This window comes from Epinephelus fuscoguttatus, linkage group LG14 (genome assembly GCF_011397635.1).
Source record: "Epinephelus fuscoguttatus linkage group LG14, E.fuscoguttatus.final_Chr_v1".
Lineage (NCBI taxonomy): Eukaryota > Metazoa > Chordata > Actinopteri > Perciformes > Serranidae > Epinephelus > Epinephelus fuscoguttatus.
The window spans coordinates 30,550,196-30,574,355 of record NC_064765.1 but is presented as its reverse complement, the minus strand read 5'-3'; the positions used below and the strand labels follow the sequence as shown (position 1 = coordinate 30,574,355).

Here is a 24,160-nt window from a genome sequence, read left to right as displayed (position 1 = left end):
CTCAGCTGCCTGTACTGGAAAGCAGTGTGACAGTGAAGAGCGCTCACTCTGCCACTACATCAGGCGAACAAAACCCACACACTGCGCACTGATGGAAGAAAATAAACACTGCTCAACTGGAAGAATCTCTGACGACTGAGGGGTCTCCTATTGACGATTCAAATCTTTGAGTTTCAGGAAGCAGTCCTTTTAAAATTTTGACCTGGTCGTGGCATTAGTGAAAAAGTAAAAGGATCACCAAAGATAAAACAAACGCCGGTAAGCCGTTATTTTGCGCCGCAGAGCCGCCGTAGGCTATTTGACCACCGTATTACTGTCTGTGACCCCCGTTCAACCCACAACCTGCACAATTCGGCTTTCGTTTCTGCTGCTGGTTGAAATCTGGGGAACTGCCCATTGGTCCAACATCCCATTGTTCCGATCATATTAAACACATTGTTCTGAAGTCCGTTCCGAAATCATCATGATGCCCTGTGGTTAAGGTCTGGTTAGGTTTAGGCACAAAAACCACTTGGTTAGGGTCAGGAAAAGATCATGGTATGGGTTAAAATGAAAAAGAAAATGACAAACTCATAAGCCGTGAGCCTGCTCCGCCTCAAGCCGGGCTGTTCAGCGTCGTGAACAGTCGGACTAATGGGATGTTGAACCAATGACATGGACCCGAAATCTGTACTCACACAGCATGCTGAATGATTTATTTTGCTGGCACAAAACTATTTTTAGTCGCAAATGCGAGTAAAATGCTCGCACGTAGAGCTCTGTAGAAAACAAATCACTGCCAACAAGTAAAAAGTCATAACTAATAACTTTCACTGCTCAAAGATACTCACATGTCTGGAAAACAAACCACTACAGCAGCATATTGAGTGCCAGGTGGCCAGCGCGCGCCGTTAAGCCCTTTTCACACAGAGTGCGCAAAGCGCAGACCTCTGCCGATGAACCCATTCATTGTGTATGTGCTACCACCAGCGGGCGCCATTAATGGACGGCGCATGGATACTCACAGAAAAGTGCCGCGAGAATAAAAAAAAGAAAAGAAATAAAGTCAGATTAAATATTCCTTCCGCAACAATTTTAAGACCTTTGAGTAATGAATTTAAGACCAATCTGAGACATTTCTAATGAATTTAAGACATTTTCAGGCCTTACTTTTGATACATGAATTTAAGACTTTTTAAGACTTTTCAAGGATCAAGGATAAATTTGTTTATTGAGAATTTTGTCTTTTTTTGGCACATGAATTACACTCAAAATACTAGTGTAGGGAGGTGAAGAGAGAGTCTGTAACCCCAATTGCACAAAAGCGTACAAGAAGAGCAATTACACTTAATGGATAGTAGTAAGAGAACCAGATGGCTCTGGGGGAGGGAGACAAAGTGAGAATGGAAAGAAATGGAATTAATTTAAAAGGTGCTGGATTATTTACATGATATTATCATATGGCTATAATGAACATGATATTAATATTTTAATTTTAAATATTGTGGTTACTGCACTTTTTTTCATGCAATTAACTTATGTCAGTTTTTTCCCAACTGTTGCTTTTGCCATCGGTACTTTCAAACAAAACATGAATATTACCTGGCCAAAAAAAAAAAAGTGTAATTTTTCTGAATGAAAATAAAGGCATTAATCAATCACATTGCGTAATATGGACATCGTGTCACAACATCATGACAATGGCGGACCTGTTGCGACTGTCACAAATTCATAATCCAGTGATGCAGAAGAAGCTGACGTTAATGTTTATTTACTACAAAAAATCAAGATGGTAATCAAGAAATCAAATTAGTAGGGTCTAAAATTTGTACCCACAGTGGCTCTCCACATTCTGAGGTAAAACCTGAGCGTGTGTACACGTGTGCTCTGGGCAGGTGAAGCCCTCTTCTGCCTCCATATATCTCACACACAACATTGCTTTCTCCCTCTTCCTTTGCTTGTCATTCCCTGACATCTCTCCTGTAGGCCTACATTACCTTTCTGGCTCACTGTGTCTCTCCTTTCTTTTGCCTCTTGCTCCAGGGAGCCACCCACACCAATTGGCAGACAGCGTATGATCTTCTTACACACACACACACATGCGCACACACACACACACATACACACACACACACACACACACACACACACCTACACCATATAGTACAGATGACTGCAAGCTGAAAGTACCATCTTGTGTGTGTGTGTGTGTATATATACACCAAGTCCAGAAGGCCCTTGAAATATGCACAGCAGTCCCATGCATAATACATGGGCACAGCAGGAGAAAAGAACTTGTGAGCCGAGTGGATCTCCACCTCTCCATCTCTCCACTCCACCCCTCCCCTCCTCCTCTCCTCTTTCCCCTCTCTCCATCACACTGTCTGCTGCTGCTGTGCATATGTTTTAAATAACAACTGTCTCTCAGGGTCATTTGTGGGTCAGAAATTATGATGGAGGGAACGCAGAGGGCTGGAGAGATAGATAGATAGATGGCAGCAGGGGAAGGGAATGAGGCGAGACTGCACGGTCACAAAGAAAGACAGGCATTTTTATGCTTGGCAGAAGAATAGCAAAGGAACGTAATATGAACAGAAAGGAGACGAATGATTCACTGTTTTCAGTCAGCTGAAGCCTGACCACCCAGCAGTTTCAGTAGAGTCAGTGAATGTACAAGCTGACTGTCAAAAGGTCGGACAAGCTGCCGAAAACCACAGGATGTTAAGCTGTGGTAACCTACCAGTGGTTTCATCGTTACCTCCAAAAAGTGAGCGGTAATGTTCCGAGAAAGCAACCGCGGCACTGTCAATGCACAAAATCTAAAGCCACTGATTCAGAGACTGGAGAAGCTGCTTTAAAGGGATACTTTGCCAATTTTCAACTGGTTTTGTATCATAACAATATGGGTACTATGTGTAAATGAACTACGGTACACTTCCCTCTATCTTTCGAGTGCGTAGACGTCCCTGCTCATCTCCCAGCTCAAATCTTTTCCCTGGCTCAAGGGCTGTTACTTGAACATTAGATTGTACTTCCTCATCTTTGCATGACCGCTGCCACCACAGACACAAAGAGTACAGAAGCAGATCAAGAGAGAGAGACAACCCTCTCTCTCTTTCTCCCTCTCAAACTCAGACCAAACTCAGATCAAACATTAAAACTAGGCAGTGATGATCAAACATAAACCAAGATTCTTTTCCTGTAATGTCTGTTTCTCACCTAAAACGTCTTCAGAGCCATATTTTGGTGCACTGTTTAGCTATAATGGGAGAGTTTGCAAGCAGAAAGTTGGCACCATACTTTCTTACGTTTCCTGCATTGTAAAAAACTAGAATTATGATGCCTATTTCTTGCATGAAATGTTTTTCAGACATGTTTTGTCTGGTCATATGGCACCATTGTCAAATGTCTTCCCACTGCACAGTTTTATAAAAAAAAAGAAAGAAAAGAAAGAAAGACCATCTTTCAGCAGTTAAATACTGCTTTAAAATATTTTGAGTTGTTATGTGCATGTGGTTCCTGTCTTTTTTAATTTAACCTTTGAAAACAATACTCAGCATTGTCATTAAGGATATCCCAATCAAGTTTTATTGGCCCTGATTCTAATCCAGGTCCTTTAATATTGGGTATCTGCCGATACCAAGTCCAAACCAAAACTTATATTTAGCAGTCCACCGATTTATAGTTTTAGTCTGGCAAATTCATCGGCCAATAAGATGTTTTACAAACTATCTTCATTGGTAGAACTTGCCTCCAATTGTGGTCGATGGCTGCACAGCCTTAACCAGTCACGTGGGGGCGTACATCACCGACTGGGGCTGAGGAGGGGAGGATTGTGTAAGAACGAGCAAAAAGGAGCTTCATCAGTGGGAACAGCTCCACACAAAGCAGGCCCCCTCTGCTGTATCTATCTGTATTGTTTTTAATTTTAACTTGTATTTACATGACATTTTGCCTGGACAGCGACTGCCGATCCAGCACTGTAACACCATTAGCGCTACAGTAAAAGTCCATGAGTCCGTGACTAAATGAATGCCATCATTTTCTGTTTAAAATTAAGAGTCCTCATTCAAAAATAAAAGCCCTCTAGTGTTTCATACACAGTCCAGCCATACATTAGGTTTTGACCTTGTCTTGTATTTTTGTTTTATGAATTATTGAGAAAGATTTACAAAATTACTCCAGTCCAAAGGATCTTGTTTCAAATTACATTTTGATGTTTTATCAAGTCAAAATATCTCTGATCACTGTTTTGCATGTAAGCTCCATACACACTGTTATGGTAATGCCATTGTGAGAATCTCAGGTTGACTTTAAGGAAAATGAATAGCTCAAAAATATAGCATCACTCACATCTAGATTTTTCACTGTTAGTTTGATGATCAGTTCCAAATGTATTTATCAGTTACTATAATACTGATGTTCAGTTCCAGATTTACAGTATATATTTATTTAGTTATTTATTACTCTGACTTTGATATTCAGGTAATGGCTTCTCCCTGTTTGAAATTATGGCTATCAAATCAGCCTTTAAAAATGCAGCATTGATGAATCTCTACTTACATATACCAAAATGTTGATTAATGTAATTTGACACACTGAAATAATAGCTGTATCCTTCTAAATCTGAACCACCTTATTACTCACAAACTACTTGATCAAAATACTAAAAGCCCTGGATAAAAATGTTAAGATGAAAAGTTTAACTGAAAGAATGTGACTCCTGAAATTGATGAAAAGTGATCTCCACCGGAAAACACACATCGCTGTGACCACAGACCACAAACAAGTTTAGTTTTGGCCTGCCATCAACTTGCTCACGGAATTAATGTTAATTAACGACAGCTGTTATGACCTGCCGCCGAAGATGTCTGTCATATTAACCGCTGAAATCGACAGTCTGCGCCAACTAAAAATGAGAAGCTGCTGTTTTGTACACTGATCTTTGCTAATGAGAAAGGGATTCATTACTGTCACAGTTTAGTGAATTTTTGCCAACTCAAGTGTCAGAACCGAGTCAATCACTGGTTTGCAACCTAATCATTTTTCACATTCACATACTCTAATTTTCACTCCCACTTGCACCGTAGAGTCCGGCTGAAACACTAGCAGGCTGAGGTGGATAAAACACAGAAGACTTCAGTAAAGGAAGGATCGATTCTGATCGGCTTTATTTTAGCTGACAAGATCCATTACACTGTGCCTGGATCGGCCCAGATACTGCTCCTTAGGGTCAGCTTGGGAATTCTCTAATTATCATTATTTCATCAATGCACCTTATCTAGAATTATGAGAAATAATTTATTTGTCATGTCTTCTGCCAGGTACACTACAGTCCAGTGCACCTGCACAGCAACCATCCCTCACTAAACTCTTATTACAGCCAACATGACTCACATTTTACCTTAAATCGTTGGCCTTAATCATCGTCTGTGAAGTTAAAACAAAAGATTTGTATAAAGTCTAAGAAACAAAAAGTGTGAATCCTGGTCCTACAACAGTTCAGTTATAAATAAGTAGAAAAAAACTATAAAGCAACAACAGAGAGTCTCTTCTTGATGGCTGCTGACAGCGCTGTTGAAATAGCACTGTAGCAGCAAGTAGAAAAGTAGAAAGAAACAGAAACAGGGAGTGCATTGTGCTGCTGCGCCCTCCAACAGTTGGGTTTGAAGTTAGGAAAATTTTGAGACAAGACTAACTTTGTAAAAATGTGTACCCAGCCTCGGTATACAAAGAGGCAGTGGAAAAAGGTAAATGATGTTTGATTCGGGGACTCCATGACTGATGATCTGAATCGTCTATGTTTAGAAGCCACCCCTAATTTTGGCTGACTGAATAGAATAAAAGTGTATGTGATGTAGGCTATGTGTCTTTGTTAGGGAATGTATGTAGTATAATTCTATTGCTGCTTTGTAAAACTTGTAAGTCTAATTTTAACCTGCATTTTACTGCAGGCTTTTTTCCTCTGATTTTTGTTTCATGTGATTTACACTAATTTGTATGTTGTATGAATTCTCCTTTTAACACACAATTTTACTTATGTACGCTAAGAAGCTGTTGAGCCAGCATCAGACTACAGGAGTTCTAAAATCCTAACTGATTTTGAAATCGGATAACCTCGTACATGGACACACTATAAGATTTGAAAATAATGGCACATCACAGGATATTACTAAGATTATCATGAGGGAGCATGCATGCACCAGATGTAAGCGGATGTAAACAAAGGTGAGACTGACATGGTGCGACAGCTTGCTGTAATGTTAGCAATGCTTTGTAGTGAGAAAAAAGACGAAGGCTAAACTAGTCTGTATGAGAGAATGACTAGAGAAAGCAGTCAGCACAGACTGTCTATTCTTCAGCGAGATCTAGAGGTGAGATTTTAATAGTCAGCTTTAATATCTGTCAACAGTGGTATGCTAGCTAAAGTTGGGGTAAAAGGCTGGACCGTTTACCACTGCTTGGTAACACCATCAGCTGCTCCATACTGATGTAATCATATCTGTAATCATCTAAATGTTATATAATATCAAACATGTTTAAAATTATCAGGGCTGGATCAGTAAACCTCTCACAGGGCTCAAAATTGCGACCATTTTGGTCGCATATGCGACCAAAATTTCATCTGTGCGACCTCAAAATATAATTGGGAGCACTGGTGCGAGTGTAAATAATTCTTCTGGTGCCACTATTTTCCCAGGCTTCACTCTACCTCGTGAGCTGACAGTGACCAATCAAACGTGAGCTTGACCTTTAATGCTGATTTTAGATTGGTTATTAGCCTCAAATCACTCCGTGACCGCAGCACTTCTGTCACTCAGGGCTAACTAGAAGCCGAAGCTAATTCATGCCGGAGAGAAGAGAAAATGAAGAGAACGCTGAAATTTTTCAGAAAAAACACCACTGAACCACCACTGAACTAGCCTGGTGAAACCATCCTAATCTCGCGAGCTCATGTTCTATTTCGCTCTGCAGATCAGTCTGGCCACGCAATCATAAAGGCGCTTCTTTAAAAGCAGAACAAACGGCTGCACTGAAAGCTTTTATTGAAAAAAAGTCCTTCCTACGGGGTTTGGTAAAAGTTTAATTTACCAACTGGGTCCGCTGATCGGGAAAAAGATGGGACTCAGTGAAATCCCAGTGGCTTGGAAATGTGCGCTCCTCCTTTTCTCGTCCACAAGGAAACAAACACACAGAGAGCTTGAAAATGGATGCCGAGAGATTTAACTCCATTTTATCAAACGTGTGCTCATCCGTGAAGAAAATATTTTTTTCCAGCGGATGTCTTAGTTACAACATGATTGAGCTAACTGGAGTAGTTTCAGTATTTTTTTCGCGGACCGTTTAATGAGTTATTACCTATTACAGACACTGCTAACAGCTAACAGGGCTAACAGCTAACGGTTAGCCCAGCTAAACGTGCACACAGAAATAGTAATGTTTGTTCAATCATTGTGTTTATAGACTTTACAAACATCGGATTAGTCCAAACGGTGATACAGTGATGTGAAAAATGTGATTGATATATATATATATATATATATATATATAGCTAAAAGCTCTGCTGGTTTTCTACCCGGAAGTATTTGTAAACAACAAGGTGATTCCCTCTATAGTCCGGCCGGACGGATGAGTCATGGCCTTGTAAAAGATTATGTTTGTTTCTTTTAGTTGGCGAGAATGTGTCGCCGCAAACGCGACAAACATCCACTAACTTTGACGGCGTTTTCTGCAAGCACGGCTGAGCCATTTTGTACCGCTACACGTGTTTCTAGTGAGACTATGTTTACAAGCACAAGAGTTCAGCGAGCCACCGAAGGACCGCCCTGCAGATTTACTATTGGTTCTGCAATGTAGGGAGTTTTTTAAACTCTGAAATTGTATCCGCCCATCTAAACATAAAATCAGGGAGAAAGTCATCAGTCTTTAGTTAAGCAAAGCTTCTAAAGACTGACTTGTGAGTCTAAGTGACAGCTGTTGATACCGCCCCTCAGGAATAGAGGAAACGTACACTCCGTGTCCAGACCCATTCGCGTTTTGTGAAATGGGTCTGGCAACGCTGTCTGAGCCCAACTTTACTCACTTGTTCTTGGAGTTTTCAATCATATTACACAGCCTTCATCGGCGAATGATGATAACTCAGTTGTCATGGAACTGCAGATGTTCAGAATAATGTTGAACATGTCAACTAAGCAAAACCTATTTGCTGATGCAGACTGTGTGAAAAAAATGAAAACTCTGGCACTAAGTTGTGAGTGGACCTTGAGGGAAGATTGTTTTGTCCACAGCAGTTTTCAGGGTCAAGAATGAACTGTCAAGCTAAGAGGTTGTTCCAACTGCATGCAGATCAAGCAAAGACAAAGTAAATGGAAAATGAGCACCAAAGCTAAAATAATACAACAGTAAAGACAGTGACACACAGTGAATGATTTTCTAAACCATCAGAGGTGAACATGGACAAACAAACAAATGAACAGACTTACGATGAGCTGTTTGAGGCCTGTAAAGGACTGTTCCACAGAGTTGGCAGTCAGGACCTGGCGCTTCATTGCTGCTGGTTCTCCAAGGAAACGAAGCATTAAGTCTTTTACAGCGTCACCCTGCAGCAAAGTACACACACAGAAATTTAACATCATGTAAAAGACCATAATGGAAGTGTACAAGTAAGAAACCTGAGATTTGTCATGCTGGTATTTACACTAAGGAACCTAAGTACTACCTGCAGGATTTAAAACATCAGATCAGTACTTAGTCTATGTTAAATGAGTTGGATTGGGACAAAAGGAAAAAAAACTCGATCTGGACATCCCTAGATTTGGACAGAATTACAATCAATAAAACAATGTTCAGCCCAAATAGTAACGGAGCAAAAAACAGACTGCAGAAAATGCTCTCTTTAATCCAGCTTTAGAGTGGATCTAATTTGTTTGCTGAAAACTGACTCTTAGTGGGCAAAAACACCAAGATGACGGAAAAAAATCCTTGATTTTTATTCATTTATTCAAGCAGGCATTCAAACACACTGAGGGGATAATGAACACAATCTAAGCTGGGAGGTGGACGTACATTATAAGATTCAATTGAATAAATAACTGAATTGATGTTTCATCAGGGTTGTTATTACGGATAAATGTTTCTGTTGAAGGAGCTCAGAGGATGTTTATGAGAAATAACATGATATGCTGACACAGGAGGGAAGCTAGGGTGCGTGTATGTGTGCTTATAGACAAGTGGCAAGTGTCTCCCGCTATCTGTTGTGCCAGAGCAGGAGAATACACCCACTGTTGTTTGTAGAATGTTAACATTTGTTTAAATCTGAATGATCAAGGTGGAGCTAGAGGCTGATAAAAGTCTTGACATAAGTGATCATAGGTTTTTTAAGGTATCACTGCAATCTTTAAAAAACACAAAATGTGCTTTGTGAGCATTTTCATCTTTAGCATGAAGGTTGTTACCTTGGGTCCTGGCTGCTTTTCATAGAGAATGTGTCCAAGCCTTTTAATTAGAGCTGAGAGTTGTTACCAAACCTTAAATCACTAGAGCTGAAACAGTTTATTGATTAATTGATCTGCAGAGCTTCACAAAATTAATTAGCAAACATTTTGACAACCAATATGGTTGTTTAATCAAGCAAAATTGGCAAATAGTCGGAGGTTCTAGCGTCTAAAATGTGATGATTTGCTACCTTTCTGTGCTTTACATAAATTTAAATGAAATTGTTTTCAGTTCAGGACGGCTGGTTGAAGAAATCAAAGCCATGGGCTCTCAAAACTTGTGATGGGCATGTTTTTTCATGTTTTGTGTTGATTACTCTTGGAGCATGCCGCTTACAATCTGGCTTACAATCATTACCTTTTAATAAATATATATATATATATATATATATATATAAATAAAGCAGTAGTATAACTTAAATATCATTGTAAGGATAATAATTCCTGTTTGCCTTTTTCTTCAATTTAAAACAACACACATATAAATCATACTTTTATTGTATCTAATTCACAACTAAAAATAAGCCGCCTTTATTCGCAGACTTTATGTTCTCATTGTGTTAAATGACTACCCTCATGATTTAGCTCTGCACTTCCACATATTTGGGAGCCTTGCAAAAGAGTATTTTTTTAAAAGCAATACTTGAAAACCAAGCAGCAAAGGCAGAGGTATCCTGAATATCAGTCCACAGTATGATTCAAGCACCAAAGACAATGGATCCTACATTTCCCATGACACAACACAATGCATCTTTTCATAGATTTTCCAAGTTTGTTGGGCCTGTACAGCAGACCAGCACATAACAGTACTTTGCAACACATCAAGGCCCTTTTTTGGGGATAAAAAACACAAAGATTCAGTTGCTGTAAATGCAATTTGTTGTGTTTTTGGATTTTAATTTTGACAAATTTGTAAGAATTCATTTCTCATTAAACAAACATTTGTTTTATAGACATGTCTAATTATTTTGTGGCCTTGCCTTATCCTGATTATCTTAATAAATTAAGTTGGATCAGTGTACCCTCATGCCCCTTTAGTCTTGTCTGCAAATAACCAACCTGTTAATAGCCAACTGATAAATAAGATATGATACTGCTATACTGTATAACAGTACTGCAGCAGCCTCCCCCTTGAGTTAGCTATCCATCAGTAGTAACTGTCACAAGCATTATTTAGCCAGTTACCACACTGAGAATAAATATCTATGTATCTTATGTGCCTCAGATGTCAGTGGGAAAGCCTTAGTTAACCAACTTCATGTCAGATTTTCAGCATTTTCCTATTTCTGTCCCCCCAAAAGGGGACGTGACTTTGGTGAATGGCACTTGATGATGCAATGTTGTTCTGCTGTATGTCTTTCAAACTCCACAAATCTAGTTTGTAATGCAAGCTCTCTGTTAAAAATGTGTAGTCTCAAAGTACATGCAACTTTTTTCACAGGCTGAGTAGCACTATCCATGATATGTCAAGTGAGCTTCAAATGAAATATTTGTGGAGTTCCCTTTGTACATATATTAAAAAAAAGGCATTCAACATCTTGACATATGTGGTATGAAAAGCATTTTACTGCCCAAATGCTTGTCCTACCTGAAGATTGTCAAACTTGAGTCCAGGCATGGTGAGTCTGTTGGTCTCTACATAGGCTGGGCTGTACTGCTGGGTGGCTACAGAGATCAACACCTTCCTGGTCTCCTCAGATGGCAGCCAGGCATCATGGCGCCTGTCCACCTCACTCAGGCTCAGCGCTGTCGCAAATGGATCATCACTGCCCGAGAACACTGCTTGGAGCTGATTGAAAGGCTGAGTAGCCGGGGCGGGGGCTTGAGTTGGAGCTGGGGCTGCTTGGGGTGGAGGAGGTTGGGACTTGGAGGTGGCTACAGTAGGGGCAGGGCTAAACACTGAACTAGGGGTGGGAGCACCAGAGTCCAGAGGTCCTCCAGGGGTGGAGATGGAGGAGGAGGTGGAAGAGAGCTGGCGCTCAGGGGTGGGAGCTATGGGCGCTGGGCTGGGACCAGGAGGGATCTCAGCATTTGGGTTTGAAACAGAGATGAAGGAGGAGGGGGCAGTGAAGGAATCAAAGAAATCAGAGGCTGGGTTGACCTGTCCATTGTCAGTGAAGAACTTACTGAGGCTGGGGCTGGGCTGGCACACAAGAGGGGCCGTCAGCTTGCTTGGGGTCACTGCTTCATCGGTTCCTCCACCAGTCCCCATGCTGAAGCTGGGGGACTTGATAAGGGTGGGCTGGAAGCCATCAGGCACCAGAGACTTCGGCTGGGTGCCCTGGCTGAATATGGTGCATACAGGTATAGGTTCTTCCTTTGGGCTTGTCCCTTTAGCTTCTTGTGGTGATGGTTCCCCACTTTTAAGATCAGATGGGCTCTGCGTGTCACCTTGAGGGGAAACACAGGCTGTGACTTGCTCTTGTGTGTCTGTCTGTTCCTTGGAATCCTCATCTAAGTCCTCCACAGCACCACCTTTCTCCTGTTCCTCCATTGAAACTTGAATCTCAGTTGTATTCTGTCCAATTTCACTTTGATCCTCTTTGTCATCTGATGTCTCTGGTGCAGTCTCTTCCTCCTCCCCTCCATCCAGAAAGGAGTCAATTGGAGCTACATCATCCTCCTCACTGTTATTAGGTGAGTCAGAAATCATGACGCTCTCCATCATCTGGTCATTGAGCTTGTCCATCAGGCTCTCTGAAGGTGTAGCACTGCTGTCCTGCGGGGTGGCAAAGTCCCCACCCAAGTCGATGCTGTCCTCCTGGGAAATGATGTTTTCTCTGGAAGGGGTCTGGCTGGTGGCTGGCTCCGGAGGGTCTGGGCCTGGGGTTTCCTTGGTTACATCTTCCACTGTGATGTCCAAGGTGACTGGCCGCTGGGCAGGAGCCTCCCCACTATCCATCTTACTGCTCTTGACAATGTAACACAGCAATAAGACATTATCTTTTGAGTCAATATCAACAGTAACAGATTTATAACCTGTACGTTATTGGACAACACTGTGCAGCAGCACTTCCTGTCATTATAAGCATACGCTATTTATTACAAGCTCTTATCGTCAGCATTGAGCTTTATCTAAAGAGAACGAGTAAGTTTCACGCCTTTTATTCATGCTAAAAGTGCTGTCACGAAAGAGCATTAACCCGAGTTACTGGAGGATTGTTGTTGCTTTGGTTCCGGCTATGTTGCTAATGCTACATTAGCCGGTTGACTGTCGTACGCTAACTTAGCTGAGCTGCTAGTTGCAAACGTAAACTACCCGCCTGACTAATACCTGCCCACGCTTTAAAAAACCACGAAACGTACCAACGTCACCGTGCTATTCACTCCACTTCGTGAGGAAAAACCACAAAGAAAAACAGAAACACAAACACGGTTATGTTTCTTACCTTGCTGCAGTCTGACAGCTACAACTCTAGTGCGCACGCGCAGACCCAATGAAAGCTCCATGTACTGTATCCCAGAGCAGTCAAAATTCATTCCAACGTCTTGTTCAGTATTCTCGACTTCTTCTACGTACGTTTCAAATCGTACACAACGTTGCAAGACCGACATTACGTAGTATTTTAGTCACACGCTTTCCTCCCAGTTTTTTAATCGCGGAAGTGCAGCTACTGTGTTGTGTTTTGTGCAGTACGTAGCACAGTTATATATATTTTTTCAAGCGCTTCCATTGTGAGACGACGTTCAAAAAAAGATTAGAAATCTCCAACTCTGGCAACAGGCACCGCAGAAAATGGAGGATGACGCTCCTGTTATTTATGGTCTTGAATTTCAGGTACTGTCACACCATTCATTACTATGTAACTGAGGGAAAGCTAGCTCTATCTATTCTGTTCTATTTCACTTATTGGTAATTCCTAGCTGTTTCCACATTCAGTTATATTTTATTCTGTTGATAAAAACGTCATTTATGTGAATGGGCAGTCATGGTATTTTGTGGCTACTTTGCAGGCACGAGCACTTACTGCCCAGACAGCTGAAACTGATGCCATTCGTTTTCTTGTGGGCACACAGTCATTGAAATTTGACAACCAGGTAAGACAGTTCATGACAGACACTTCATATGCTTTAAATGTGGATGAAAGGAGGGTTTCATCTGCATCAAGAAGCAACAGGCACCCTCTATTCTACTCCTTTAGTCCATAGTAGTAGCCTAGTTTGTGTCCCCATGCAATTGTTTTTATGTGTTTGTCTTTTGATAATAATAGGTAAAAAGCAGTGTGCTTGTATCCTGCTGTTACTGCATGACCCTTTCATTTTGAGGGATACATGATGCTGCATCTGATCGGCTTAGTAATTGTAACAATGGACAAGACCCTATTATACATGGAAAATTTTATATGAAATACATACAAGTAGGGTAAATGCACCTAAACAGAAAACAATCAACCATAGATACAATAAAATATTTAATCTAAAGAGATTAAAACTTAGATTAAAAGATGTATTTTTAACTGATTATTACCTGAGAGTAGAGCTTTTTCTTATGAGCAAACAGTAGACATACCATTGAAATTTCAGAAATATGGTTTGACAAAAAAGTAGATTGAGTTAGCTTTATTATCATTATGATTATTATTATTATTATTGTTATTATTATTTGTTTATTTATAAGGTACAAGTACAGAGAAACATTGACAGTTGCAGAAACAGAGTCAGATGTACATTCATTTATTCATTCTCCGTAACCGCTTATCCTGTTAGGGGTCGTGAAGCCTTTCTCAGCTGAGACTGGCAAGAGGCAGAGTACACCCTGGACAGGTCACCAGACTATCACAGTGCTGACGCATGGAGACAGACAACCATTCTTGCTCGCATTCACATCTACAGCCAATTTAGAGTCATCAGTTAACCTAGCCTACCTAGTCTGTGGCATGTAGGAGGAAGCCTGAATACCCCTGGGCTCCCCCACCCCAGGTACCAACCAGACACCCTCTTGTTTTGAGGCAATACTGCTAACCACTGCTTCACTGTGTCGCCACTGTATTGGTATTTGTAGGGAACAAGTACAGAGAAACACTGACGGTTGCAGAAGCAGTGTCAGATGTACAGCACACACATAACTTAGGCTTATTTACAGCACGAGGTCCTTGATTAGCTTTTATAGTTTAAGTAATCTTTAAAATGACATGTTTAAAATCTTAAGATTAGTACATGTAATAATCAAAAACAACAACAACCACAACCACCAACTAGTGTTGTCAAATGTATTAATTTATAGATAGATATTGATACTGAATATGTGAAACTGTTTCAGTACTCAATTTCCTCAGTATCAATACACCCGTACCAGCTGCCCTTCCTCCCTCTATTATACTCACATACGCTTCTCTGCTATTAACAAAGAAAAGAAAAGTAACTGTTGTCATGTTATAGCCTTGTTATATTTATATTTATAATTATCATTTAATAAAAAACTTAAATTGTATGCCCTCAATGTCAATTTTCCCCATTGAATCAAAAACTATACCAAATGTCAATATTTTTCTAGGTATTATATCAAAGTTAGAAAACCCAGTATTGTGTTTATTATAATGACAACTCACATACAACTCTTAAACAGACTAATGAATCAACAAAACAGCACGCCAAACATTTATAGCATTAACCCAAGTACACAAATAATAATTAGCTGGTGTCATGATTACAGTTGTGGTCAAGTTTTAACAAGGACTTGATTGTTGTGGAAAACGTCTTAAAATCCTGCATCTGCTTTGGGCTGTCATGTAGGGAATTCCAGAGGGTTGTGTCTTTAATTGAGAATGCAGTTTGTGTAAAGTATTACAGTGTGTAATTATACAGTTTTCTTCCAAATTACTTAAGATATTAGAAGCAGTATGGTGAAGTTTAGTGATGAACTTGTTGAAAGCGGGTGGAGCTAGATGGTGGAGACGTTTAAATGTAAATGTGAGGTTTGAGTAATGAATGACATCATCAAAAGTGAGAAGATTATACCTCTTTAGTATGTTGCAGTAATGACATCTTGGTGGTTTCTTGTCCAGACTTTTGATAGTTTGCTTGGAATGGGGTAGTGGTAGTAGTTAAAGGGAGAGACTGAAGCCTGAGACCAAGAGGTTATGCAGTGTGAGAGATGAGAAAAAAAACCATTGCGTGCATACTTATTAGATCTTTATTAAATGGTAAGCAGTGTTTAACTTGCCTAAAGGTTTGAAGAGTAGCCCAAACATTTTTTCTAGCACCTTTTTTGTGTTCATCAAACTTTAGCTGAGAGTCTAAAACAATGCCAAGATAATTTTTTTTTTTTTTTAGTTTTCAGTTTGCTCATAAGATCTCAAGTTAAAAAGAAAGGGATTGTGTTCTTTTAAATATGAAAATAAAAAACTGCTTTTTAATCAACTACATATGGTTAAGTTTTTATTTACACTAGTATAACATGTAACATAGTGATAAAAGTCAAAGAAATTTTGACAGGATGAAATAAAGTCACAAATAACTTTCTCCAGGTCAGAGGCAGACAGGCTTGTTTTAGAATTTCTGTTAAATGTTAAAAGCATGACCAAATAACCTCCTGCATCGCATTTCATTTTTAAAATTCAGATGAGAGTCAAAGATGACTCTTAGATTTCTGCACGGGAGCATGATATTGGTCTGCATGATGACATAAAGTTGGAGGGGCCAATTAAAAAAAATGCCCAACCCTCACTGAGTCATAGGAAGTTTGGAGAAGTTAAACACTTAATTTTGGCCTAAAACATAAGACCTCAACCTTAGATCCAGATTTCATTTGTGGTTGCCTTTGACTTTTCTCAAGGCAATCAGGATTTGAGTGCAGAAAGGGTGAGCTATGTTTTTAGGGGGGTTTCATACAATACAGCTTAGTCCTGCAAATTTAAAAAAAAAAAAAAAAAAAAGAGTGGTCAGAGTGAGTGTCTCAAGGATACTTTATTTCTTAAGACATTTTTTCATACTGAAGAACAAAGGTTCATGGAAAGATCAGCATATTAACCATAAGCATTAATAACTGCAATATTGGTTCCATTTTGGTTACCTCAGAGAAAATGCTGAAGAACATCTGTATTGACCAGTAAATGTCAAATATTCAAGAATTTAATAAATGACAAACCTTGCCATGGTATTAAAACAACTTATGAGAAAACTAAAGAACATGACTGACAAGTGTAGTATTTACAAATGGGCAATTTTGTTAACCTTGTATTGCTGGTGATCTGTATCTCATTAATTTCCTTTTTCATTCATACTATTCATTACCAGTCCTAAAGCAACACCAGCCAAGGTTGCCAATAATTGCATATTTCATTGTAATTAGTTCCTTTTCTTTGGATGGAAAATATATTACACATATTGTATTGTATTTTTGCTTGGTTTGTTAGATTTAAGATTTGGTATTGTGATTTGTTTATTTTGTTCAAAGCACAGTTCACATTTGGGAAGCTGGAACCAGCATCTCAAATGTGAGGTTTGTGGCATTTTTGCTTAATAGAATTATTAAACGGCTTTTATTTTTCCACTTAATTGTTTCCTCTATGAAACACCAGAAAACAGTGAAAAATGTTACCACAGTGAAAGAGAAAGAGAAGCGGTAAATTCTCATATGAGAAGCTGGAACCAGTGAATGTTTATTTATAGCTTGAATATGATAATATTAATATATTAATCACAAATACTATAGCTATGAATTCATTTTTTGTCAACTGATTAATTGTGTCAGAGCTAGGTTGTTCATCAGTTATCAAAATTCATGTGAATGAATTATGTGTTGATTGATAATTCACCTGCGAGTTGTTTCAGCACTACTTTGGGACTACAGGTATTGCTCAGGCTCACTCTGGCCTGCATACATCAGCTGCAACTGGAGGCGATCCTAAAAAGTAGACTGATCTGTTGCATGTGCATCCATGTTGTGTGTATGTCTGCGGTTTCTCTGCAAAAGACTGTATGCCTGAGTGTTGGTCAGGATTTTGTGCTGTGAGTGTGTTTGTAGGAGAAAAAGTGAGGGGGGGTATGTGCATGCATGCACATCTTGCAGAGGTCATTACAGAGACAGATGACAGAAACAGTTGGCTCTAAACGGGGGAGAAATAATTAGCTCTCTGAGAGAGAGAGAGAGAGAGAGAGAGAGAGACAGAGACAGAGAGATAGAGAGAGAGGGACAGAGAGAGAGAGATAGACACAGAGATATATTTCTGCCTTGAAAAAAAAATGAGCCTATTTTCTGGCAGACTTCAGTGTGAAAACGGTCTGGCACTGAATACAGACGTAGTTCAATCCAAGTCTTGTGTAGCGAGTCTAATACAGAGCTTGTTGGGAATGGTGACAATGCATCCCAGTCGATCTGTGTGATTTCTTATTACACTCTGTCAGTAGCTTAATATACTCCTCCTAACACTTTCCTGCATTCTGGCATAAGAGCACAGAGCTGAAACACAGGAAAACCAGAGGCAAACAGTGTAAATCTAATCTTAGAACAGTTATTAGATTCATGTAGTAATGTATGCCTATTGCTCATTTATTTGTCCGTTTGCTTTAAAGGGACAGTTCACCTCTGAATCAAAAATACGTGTTTTTTCCTCTTTTCTCATGTGCTATTTAATTATCAGCAATGCTTCTCTCTCTCTCTCTGGAAATCATGAACCACTAGCTAGCTTCCTTCTGCACAGAGATAGTGTTAGCGGGTGTAGCTTGGTAGAAAGAAAATAGTTCCTCCATAAAACTGTTCACAGCAAGGTCTGTGGATTATTTTTGAGTAACCAGGTCATGATTTCTGGAAAGAGACATTGCTGTTGAGTTTTCAGATGTATTTTTTTGGTGCTTAGAGCACCACAGGGAGAGTGCCATCTAGTTCCATTATGTTGGAGAAAAGGCAGACATCTCTATAGCCATATCTCTATCACTTGGCAATTCACCCCAAAACAATCTAGATCGATAAACAGCAAAACAGGTAAGATTAAAAACATGTATTTTTGACTGGACCACTGTAAACTGCGCAGTTCTGTGATGTGTCAGACTAAAGTTAGCAGAGAATTTTCAATCCAAAACAGGTATCTTAGATCACACTGTAAGTAGGGTACCACTCCTCCTATGAATTCAGATGCTGATTTCTGTATTTAATGTGGATGCTAGATCCACTTAATGAAGTCAGTAGGCTCTAATTTTGTGGCAGCACGCTGACTATATTCTCCTGACTTTGAAAATCATATTTTATTTTGGTGACCATCTGAGAGCACACAGTATATAGGTGGGAGGTTAATCCAGGGAAGGCAGCACAAAGCAAGTCATTGGTATTATGGTGGAAAATGTCTTAGCGATGAGAATAGCTGACCCTGCCTGTTTCTGGCATCTGTTAGCTGCCACTTTGGTTATTTTGTCGCAAACTAATGACTTGGGTCAAATGTGCAGTAATTACAGAATAATGCAGTAAATAAACATTTTCAAGTTAATGCCGTCCAACCAATGGGCTTACACCTAAAATTAATATGATCGATTCTTATAGTATCTGCTCTCCACAGCTGATTTATACTGTATGAAAGTGATCATATAAACTGCCTCATTAAACTATTTATTATTCTTTCTTTCTTTTATTATCATACTAATAAACTGTTAAAAAAAACACACCATCTGCCTCTGGCTGCAGATTTATGGTGCTCTGTGCTGTTCACATCCTGCCTTTCTACACCATGATTTCCTGGAGAAGCCAATTCTGGATTTGTTGAGCTGTCCTCGTCACTTTTTTTACTTGTAATGTCATTATACAAACAAGCGTTTAAAACACTGGCTCAGAAGCAAATAATATTGCACCATGGTAACATTCAGAAAAAAATATAATTTATTAAGTTTTGAGAATTTTGTAAATCTCTCATTTGTAAAATCGATTTTTTCAGTTTGTGAATGGCCTTGCCTCAGAACTAGTCATATTTTAAATATAACAGCAAAGGAGCCACAATGAGGGGAGCAGTTGGTGGAGACTGCAAACCAGCAAAACGCAAAAACCTAACTGTGTTCACTCTGTCTTTGAGTGTGGCCATTCAGAATAGCCTTAAATGTATTTGACTTTTAAAGATGTTGGACAGCATGTTGTACAAATAAGCATTACCTGGCACTAACTCTTAAACCCGTCCACTGACTGCAAATTGAGAGCTTTGGCAACCAAACACAGCCTGCATTAAAATTCTGCCAGGCCTTAGTAAACAAAGTGTTTGTCTAATGGACAAACAGCATCACAGACCCCTCTCCGATATCAACTTTTGTTAACTTTCTGAAGCAATCGGACAATCACGCACTGTTTACACACCAACAGGCTAGGTGTATAAAAATGTGAAAGTAGGCAGTGTTTGAAAAGCTCTCTCAAACTCTCTTTATAAAAAAATCTTAAGAAAACATCCTTTATTACTCTTTGTGTATACGATTAATTGCAAAACCATGAATTCCTTTGTAAAGACACTGTTCCCAATTGTGTGCTGCTGTTTCCGCTTCTATAATTAATCACTCTTGCTGAAAGACCAAGCCCCCAGGAACAGTGGCGGGCTTTAACACAGACTTGACATAGTGGCCGAAGTGTATTAATCAATCAATCAATCAATCAATCAATTTTATTTATAAAGCCCAATATCACAAATCACAATTTGCCTCACAGGGCTTTACAGCATACGACATCCCTCTGTCCTTATGACCCTCGCAGTGGATAAGGAAAAACTCCCCAAAAAAACCCTTTAATGGGGGAAAAAAACGGTAGAAACCTCAGGAAGAGCAACTGAAGAGGGATCCCTCTTCCAGGACGGACAGATGTGCAATAGATGTCGTACAGAACAGATCAGCATAATAAATTAACAGTAATCTGCATGACACAATGAGACAGAAAGAGAGAGAGAGAGAGACAGACAGAGAGAGACAGAGAGAGAGAGAGAGAGAGAGAGAGAGATGCAGGTCATGACAGTAGCTTACAACAACATTATTGAAAGTAATAATATTATAGTTATAGTTCTGGCTACTGTGGTACAACTTGTTGAAAGTATATATTAATATCTGGCAGTATACATGTGTGACAATAATCATATGTGTATAATAACAGTAGAAGTATGACTAATGACTAATGATGGCAGCAGCAGCAGGAGGCATCTGGCAGGACCACGGCAGCAGCACAACCACACACGTCACGCTATTCAGGCACTGCTGCAATACGAGTTAACCTGAGAGACAGTGAAGCACAAAGGCTCCGAAGAAGAAGCCGAGTTAGTGACATCCAGAATGGCCGAGTTAGCAAGATGCAGTAATAGAGAGAGAGAGAGAGAGGGGGGGGGGGGGTTAGGGTTAGGGTTAGGGTTAGAGACAACAACTTCGGGTCCGTCATGTGAAGCCATCGGGCTTCGCCATGAAAAAGCTGTCTGTAAATCAGTTGCTAATTTTTCTTTGGAGCATCACAACCTTGCGAAATGTCAGAAATCCAAATATTAAACTTTCGGCCCAGTCAGCATTTTGAAATTATAGAAGAGCCACATGATTACATTTTATTAAATTATTTATATCATTTTTTCCCTAATCAAGTTAGCAGAGGGCTAAACCAGAAGTAGCCTTGTCAGGCATTAGGCCTCATTTACACCGCAAGCGATGCGTTCGCGTAGTGCTTGCGAACGGTCGCTGTTTACTTGCATTTTCATTTCAGCAAGCATGTTAACAGGTTAGAGCATTCACACCGCATCCATTCTGCGCGCTGCTCGAGTCGCACTGCTTTTGCGAGCAAGCTCAAAAATAGAAGAGATGCCGATTTTTTGCGAGTTTGCATGTGTTGTGACCTCTCTCAGCCACCGTAGACATCTCCCCCTTGACCAAGCGAGACCTGATAGGCACATTTCATGTACTTACCCATTTGTAGTGCTAAATAATAATTCTCCAAGCGTTGGAATAATCACTGGCGCGCGAACCTGTCCAACCTGGGCCTTGGGTCCAAACTCACTTCTTCTTTGGGGTTTATTGGAGATTTGCAAACACGGTGCACTACCGCCACCAACTGTTTGGGTGTGGTTTGTATTTTGATGGGACAGCAGCGGCCACTGCACGACGTGTCTGTTTGTCTTTGGTGTGAATACACGTGTGCTGCCGCTATGCTAGTGGACCGCTTCGCATGGCTTGCGGTGTAAATTAGGCCTAGTCTCTAAGGCATTTGCTGTATGGGGCTTTGGATGTGGAAGATCTGGATAATTTTATTCACAGGCAGTTGAACTTTTTGTCTTCATATACCACTGAGTAACTTTCATAAGAATGATCAGGGACCCACCCTGCAAAAGACAAGCAAAGATAAAGAAATCTTTGATTGTATTTGGTTTAACGACAGGCTTGTAATGTGACCATTTGGAACAGGTATAAAGACTTTTGCCCGTAGATGTGGTTGACATATTCTATGACCCACTTTGTTTGAAGCTTATCTAAAAGTGTGACTGATACAACAGCCCATGTCTACAAACTAACTTCTTGTAATAGAGCATGAGAGCACACAAAAAACGCAAGTCAACACAAAACTGTAAACTCCATTTATATCAGTTTTTTTAAGGCGGTACACTGATAGCTTTACAGCAAACTCTCTGTTTTGCAGCATTTATGCAACATGAGTATGGGAGTTGCTTGCATATTTTCTTCATGCTCATAGTAGCGCTACGATGCATCATGCATTCATTGCACACTCTGATATCTCTCTAAATTAATAGACACATCTACAGTAACTCAGTGTGGTATGCAAAGAATCTGCAAGATTGCTGCTATCACATAGTATGTATGTATGTGTGCTGTTACTTGTTGCTGTGCCTTATTTTTCATTAATATGTTGTTTTAAGTTTGTACTTTGAGAGCAAACAGAATTCAAACCCATGTTGTTAAAAGTTAAAAGTATACTTTTCTGACTTATGCTTTGTTTTATGACATTATTTTGTTAAAGAGCATTCAAAGCCATAAATTCTAACAGAGATCATTATTCATCTTTTAGGTTTTGCTCTTTGAGATGACCCTACATTTGAACCTCGGGTTCAGTCAGTGCAGTCCGTTTTATTCATGAAGCTCATTGTCTTTTTCACTCTGCATAAGTTTGCCAGCCAACATTGGTTAGCTCAGTTCGTCTAAGTTTGAACTTGCAATGTGAAAAATCTTTTTTCGATGAGCATTTCAGTCCTGATAGCTTCTGCTGTATCCATAAGCCTGCTGGCCTCTCCACCTCCCATTAAGCATAATGCAGGGTGGAAATGTCTCTCTTAACTCGCAGAGCACCTCTCAAATCCCTCAGAGACCAATAGCTGGAATGACAAATAGGAGGGCACGTCGGCATGGCATTTAAGGCTGCTAACGAGATAAAGCGCCCGAGCTTGGCACCTCTCACCCGCTCGCTACTCCTCCGCCCCGCTTACTGTCATCTGTGCAGCTAAAGAGCTTTAGCGGAGAGGCCCCTGAAGTGGGGGCCACGAGCCAGCTTGGCTTTATCCCTCCCTTACCCCCTCTTCCCAATCTCCCTCCTCTCCCCTTCCCTGCCTTGATTCCTCCCACCACCGGCACATAATTAAAAGTGCTGGGCTGGGTGCCCAAGTGGCTGAAGGCTATGAGTCACTCCCCAGGCCTGGAAGAATGAGGGATAAATCACCTGGGGGAGGAGGGCTGGAACTTCTCTCTCCCCTCACACCTGGGTTCATTCGGGGGGACCCTATTACCAGGCCCTCCAATTACCCTGTCCCGCCAGCCTGAATTTATTTGTACCGCTCCCCCACCACCATAAAATTATAACTTTGCGTAATAATTTTTTGCTCGATGCAGTCCAACCCAAGGTTAATAGCTGCCTAGCTGACTTTGAGGAGGCTGAAGGATGCTGCCGCTACGATGCCATTCTCCTCCTCCTCCTCACGCCCCCTCCTTTCATCCTCTTTTTCAGCCTGTAAAAGTAGTACAGGGAAGGGGAGTGGAAGTGCCTAGCAGGAGTTATTGTCCAGTGCAACCCCATTAACAGTCCCCCAAGGTGCTGTAAGTGTCTCTCTTATGGGAGAAACCGCCATTAATTGTCTGATCAAACCTTGAGACCCTCACTGTTTTACTGCATTGTAGGCCCTGAACTGCATTCAGTTGAGAGGGCCCTCATAGAATAGATTTCCATCTAATGAAAAGAACTCGGTAAGGAGGAGTTTCTATTAACTTCTTATGGATAAAAGTTTAGCTTGTTTGTTGAACTTGTGTGCTGTAAAGTCTAGACAGCTGTTGACATGTTTTCAAGTGCAGCCGAGACCTCAGCATTACACCAGGTCAAGGAAGCTTGTAAGTATTTCCGTCACCTTACGGCAGATAGTAGTTTAGGTGTAACTGTTAACAAGTTCTTGGTATGCATCTTTAAATGGTAAATGTTCTCTGAACACATGCACCTGTACGAGGCGTTGTCTGTGCAAAACACAGTCTAAAATTATATCAAAAACTGACCAATCAAGGAACAAGGGGGGGAAAGGGAGTATGAGTTTCAGCAAGCATTCAGTGCCTTACCTGACAATTTAAATAGAGTTGAAGTTGCTAGCCATTCCTATGACAACCTTATTTGGAATAACCCCACTTATAATACATATGTTCAGGGTCCTCATCAGCCCGCCCAAGAGTTGTCAATGTCAGCTTATTCAAAAATAGAAATCCTACGTATCCCAAATAGTATTGGTGCCGCATACTTTAAGGTTTTAACATCAGTTATTCTGCTT

General features: G+C 40.3%; 2 protein-coding genes across 2 annotated transcripts in view; one reads left to right on the top strand and one right to left on the bottom strand.

The window, feature by feature from the left end:
• Positions 1–12,384, bottom strand: part of trappc12 (trafficking protein particle complex subunit 12) — a 52,432-nt gene extending 40,048 nt beyond the window's left edge. The window contains exons 1-2 of the mRNA XM_049595262.1: positions 11,062–12,384; positions 8,463–8,579 (exon numbers count right to left, since the gene is read on the bottom strand). Coding sequence (XP_049451219.1) covers positions 8,463–8,579; positions 11,062–12,375 — 1,431 coding nt within the window. The 5' untranslated portion in view covers positions 12,376–12,384. The remainder of the gene's footprint in view (positions 1–8,462; positions 8,580–11,061) is intronic.
• Positions 12,385–13,065: 681 nt separating this feature from the next.
• Positions 13,066–24,160, top strand: part of eipr1 (EARP complex and GARP complex interacting protein 1) — an 83,652-nt gene continuing 72,557 nt past the window's right edge. The window contains exons 1-2 of the mRNA XM_049595263.1: positions 13,066–13,251; positions 13,428–13,511. Of these exons, the coding sequence (XP_049451220.1) occupies positions 13,210–13,251; positions 13,428–13,511 (126 nt within the window). The 5' untranslated portion in view covers positions 13,066–13,209. The remainder of the gene's footprint in view (positions 13,252–13,427; positions 13,512–24,160) is intronic.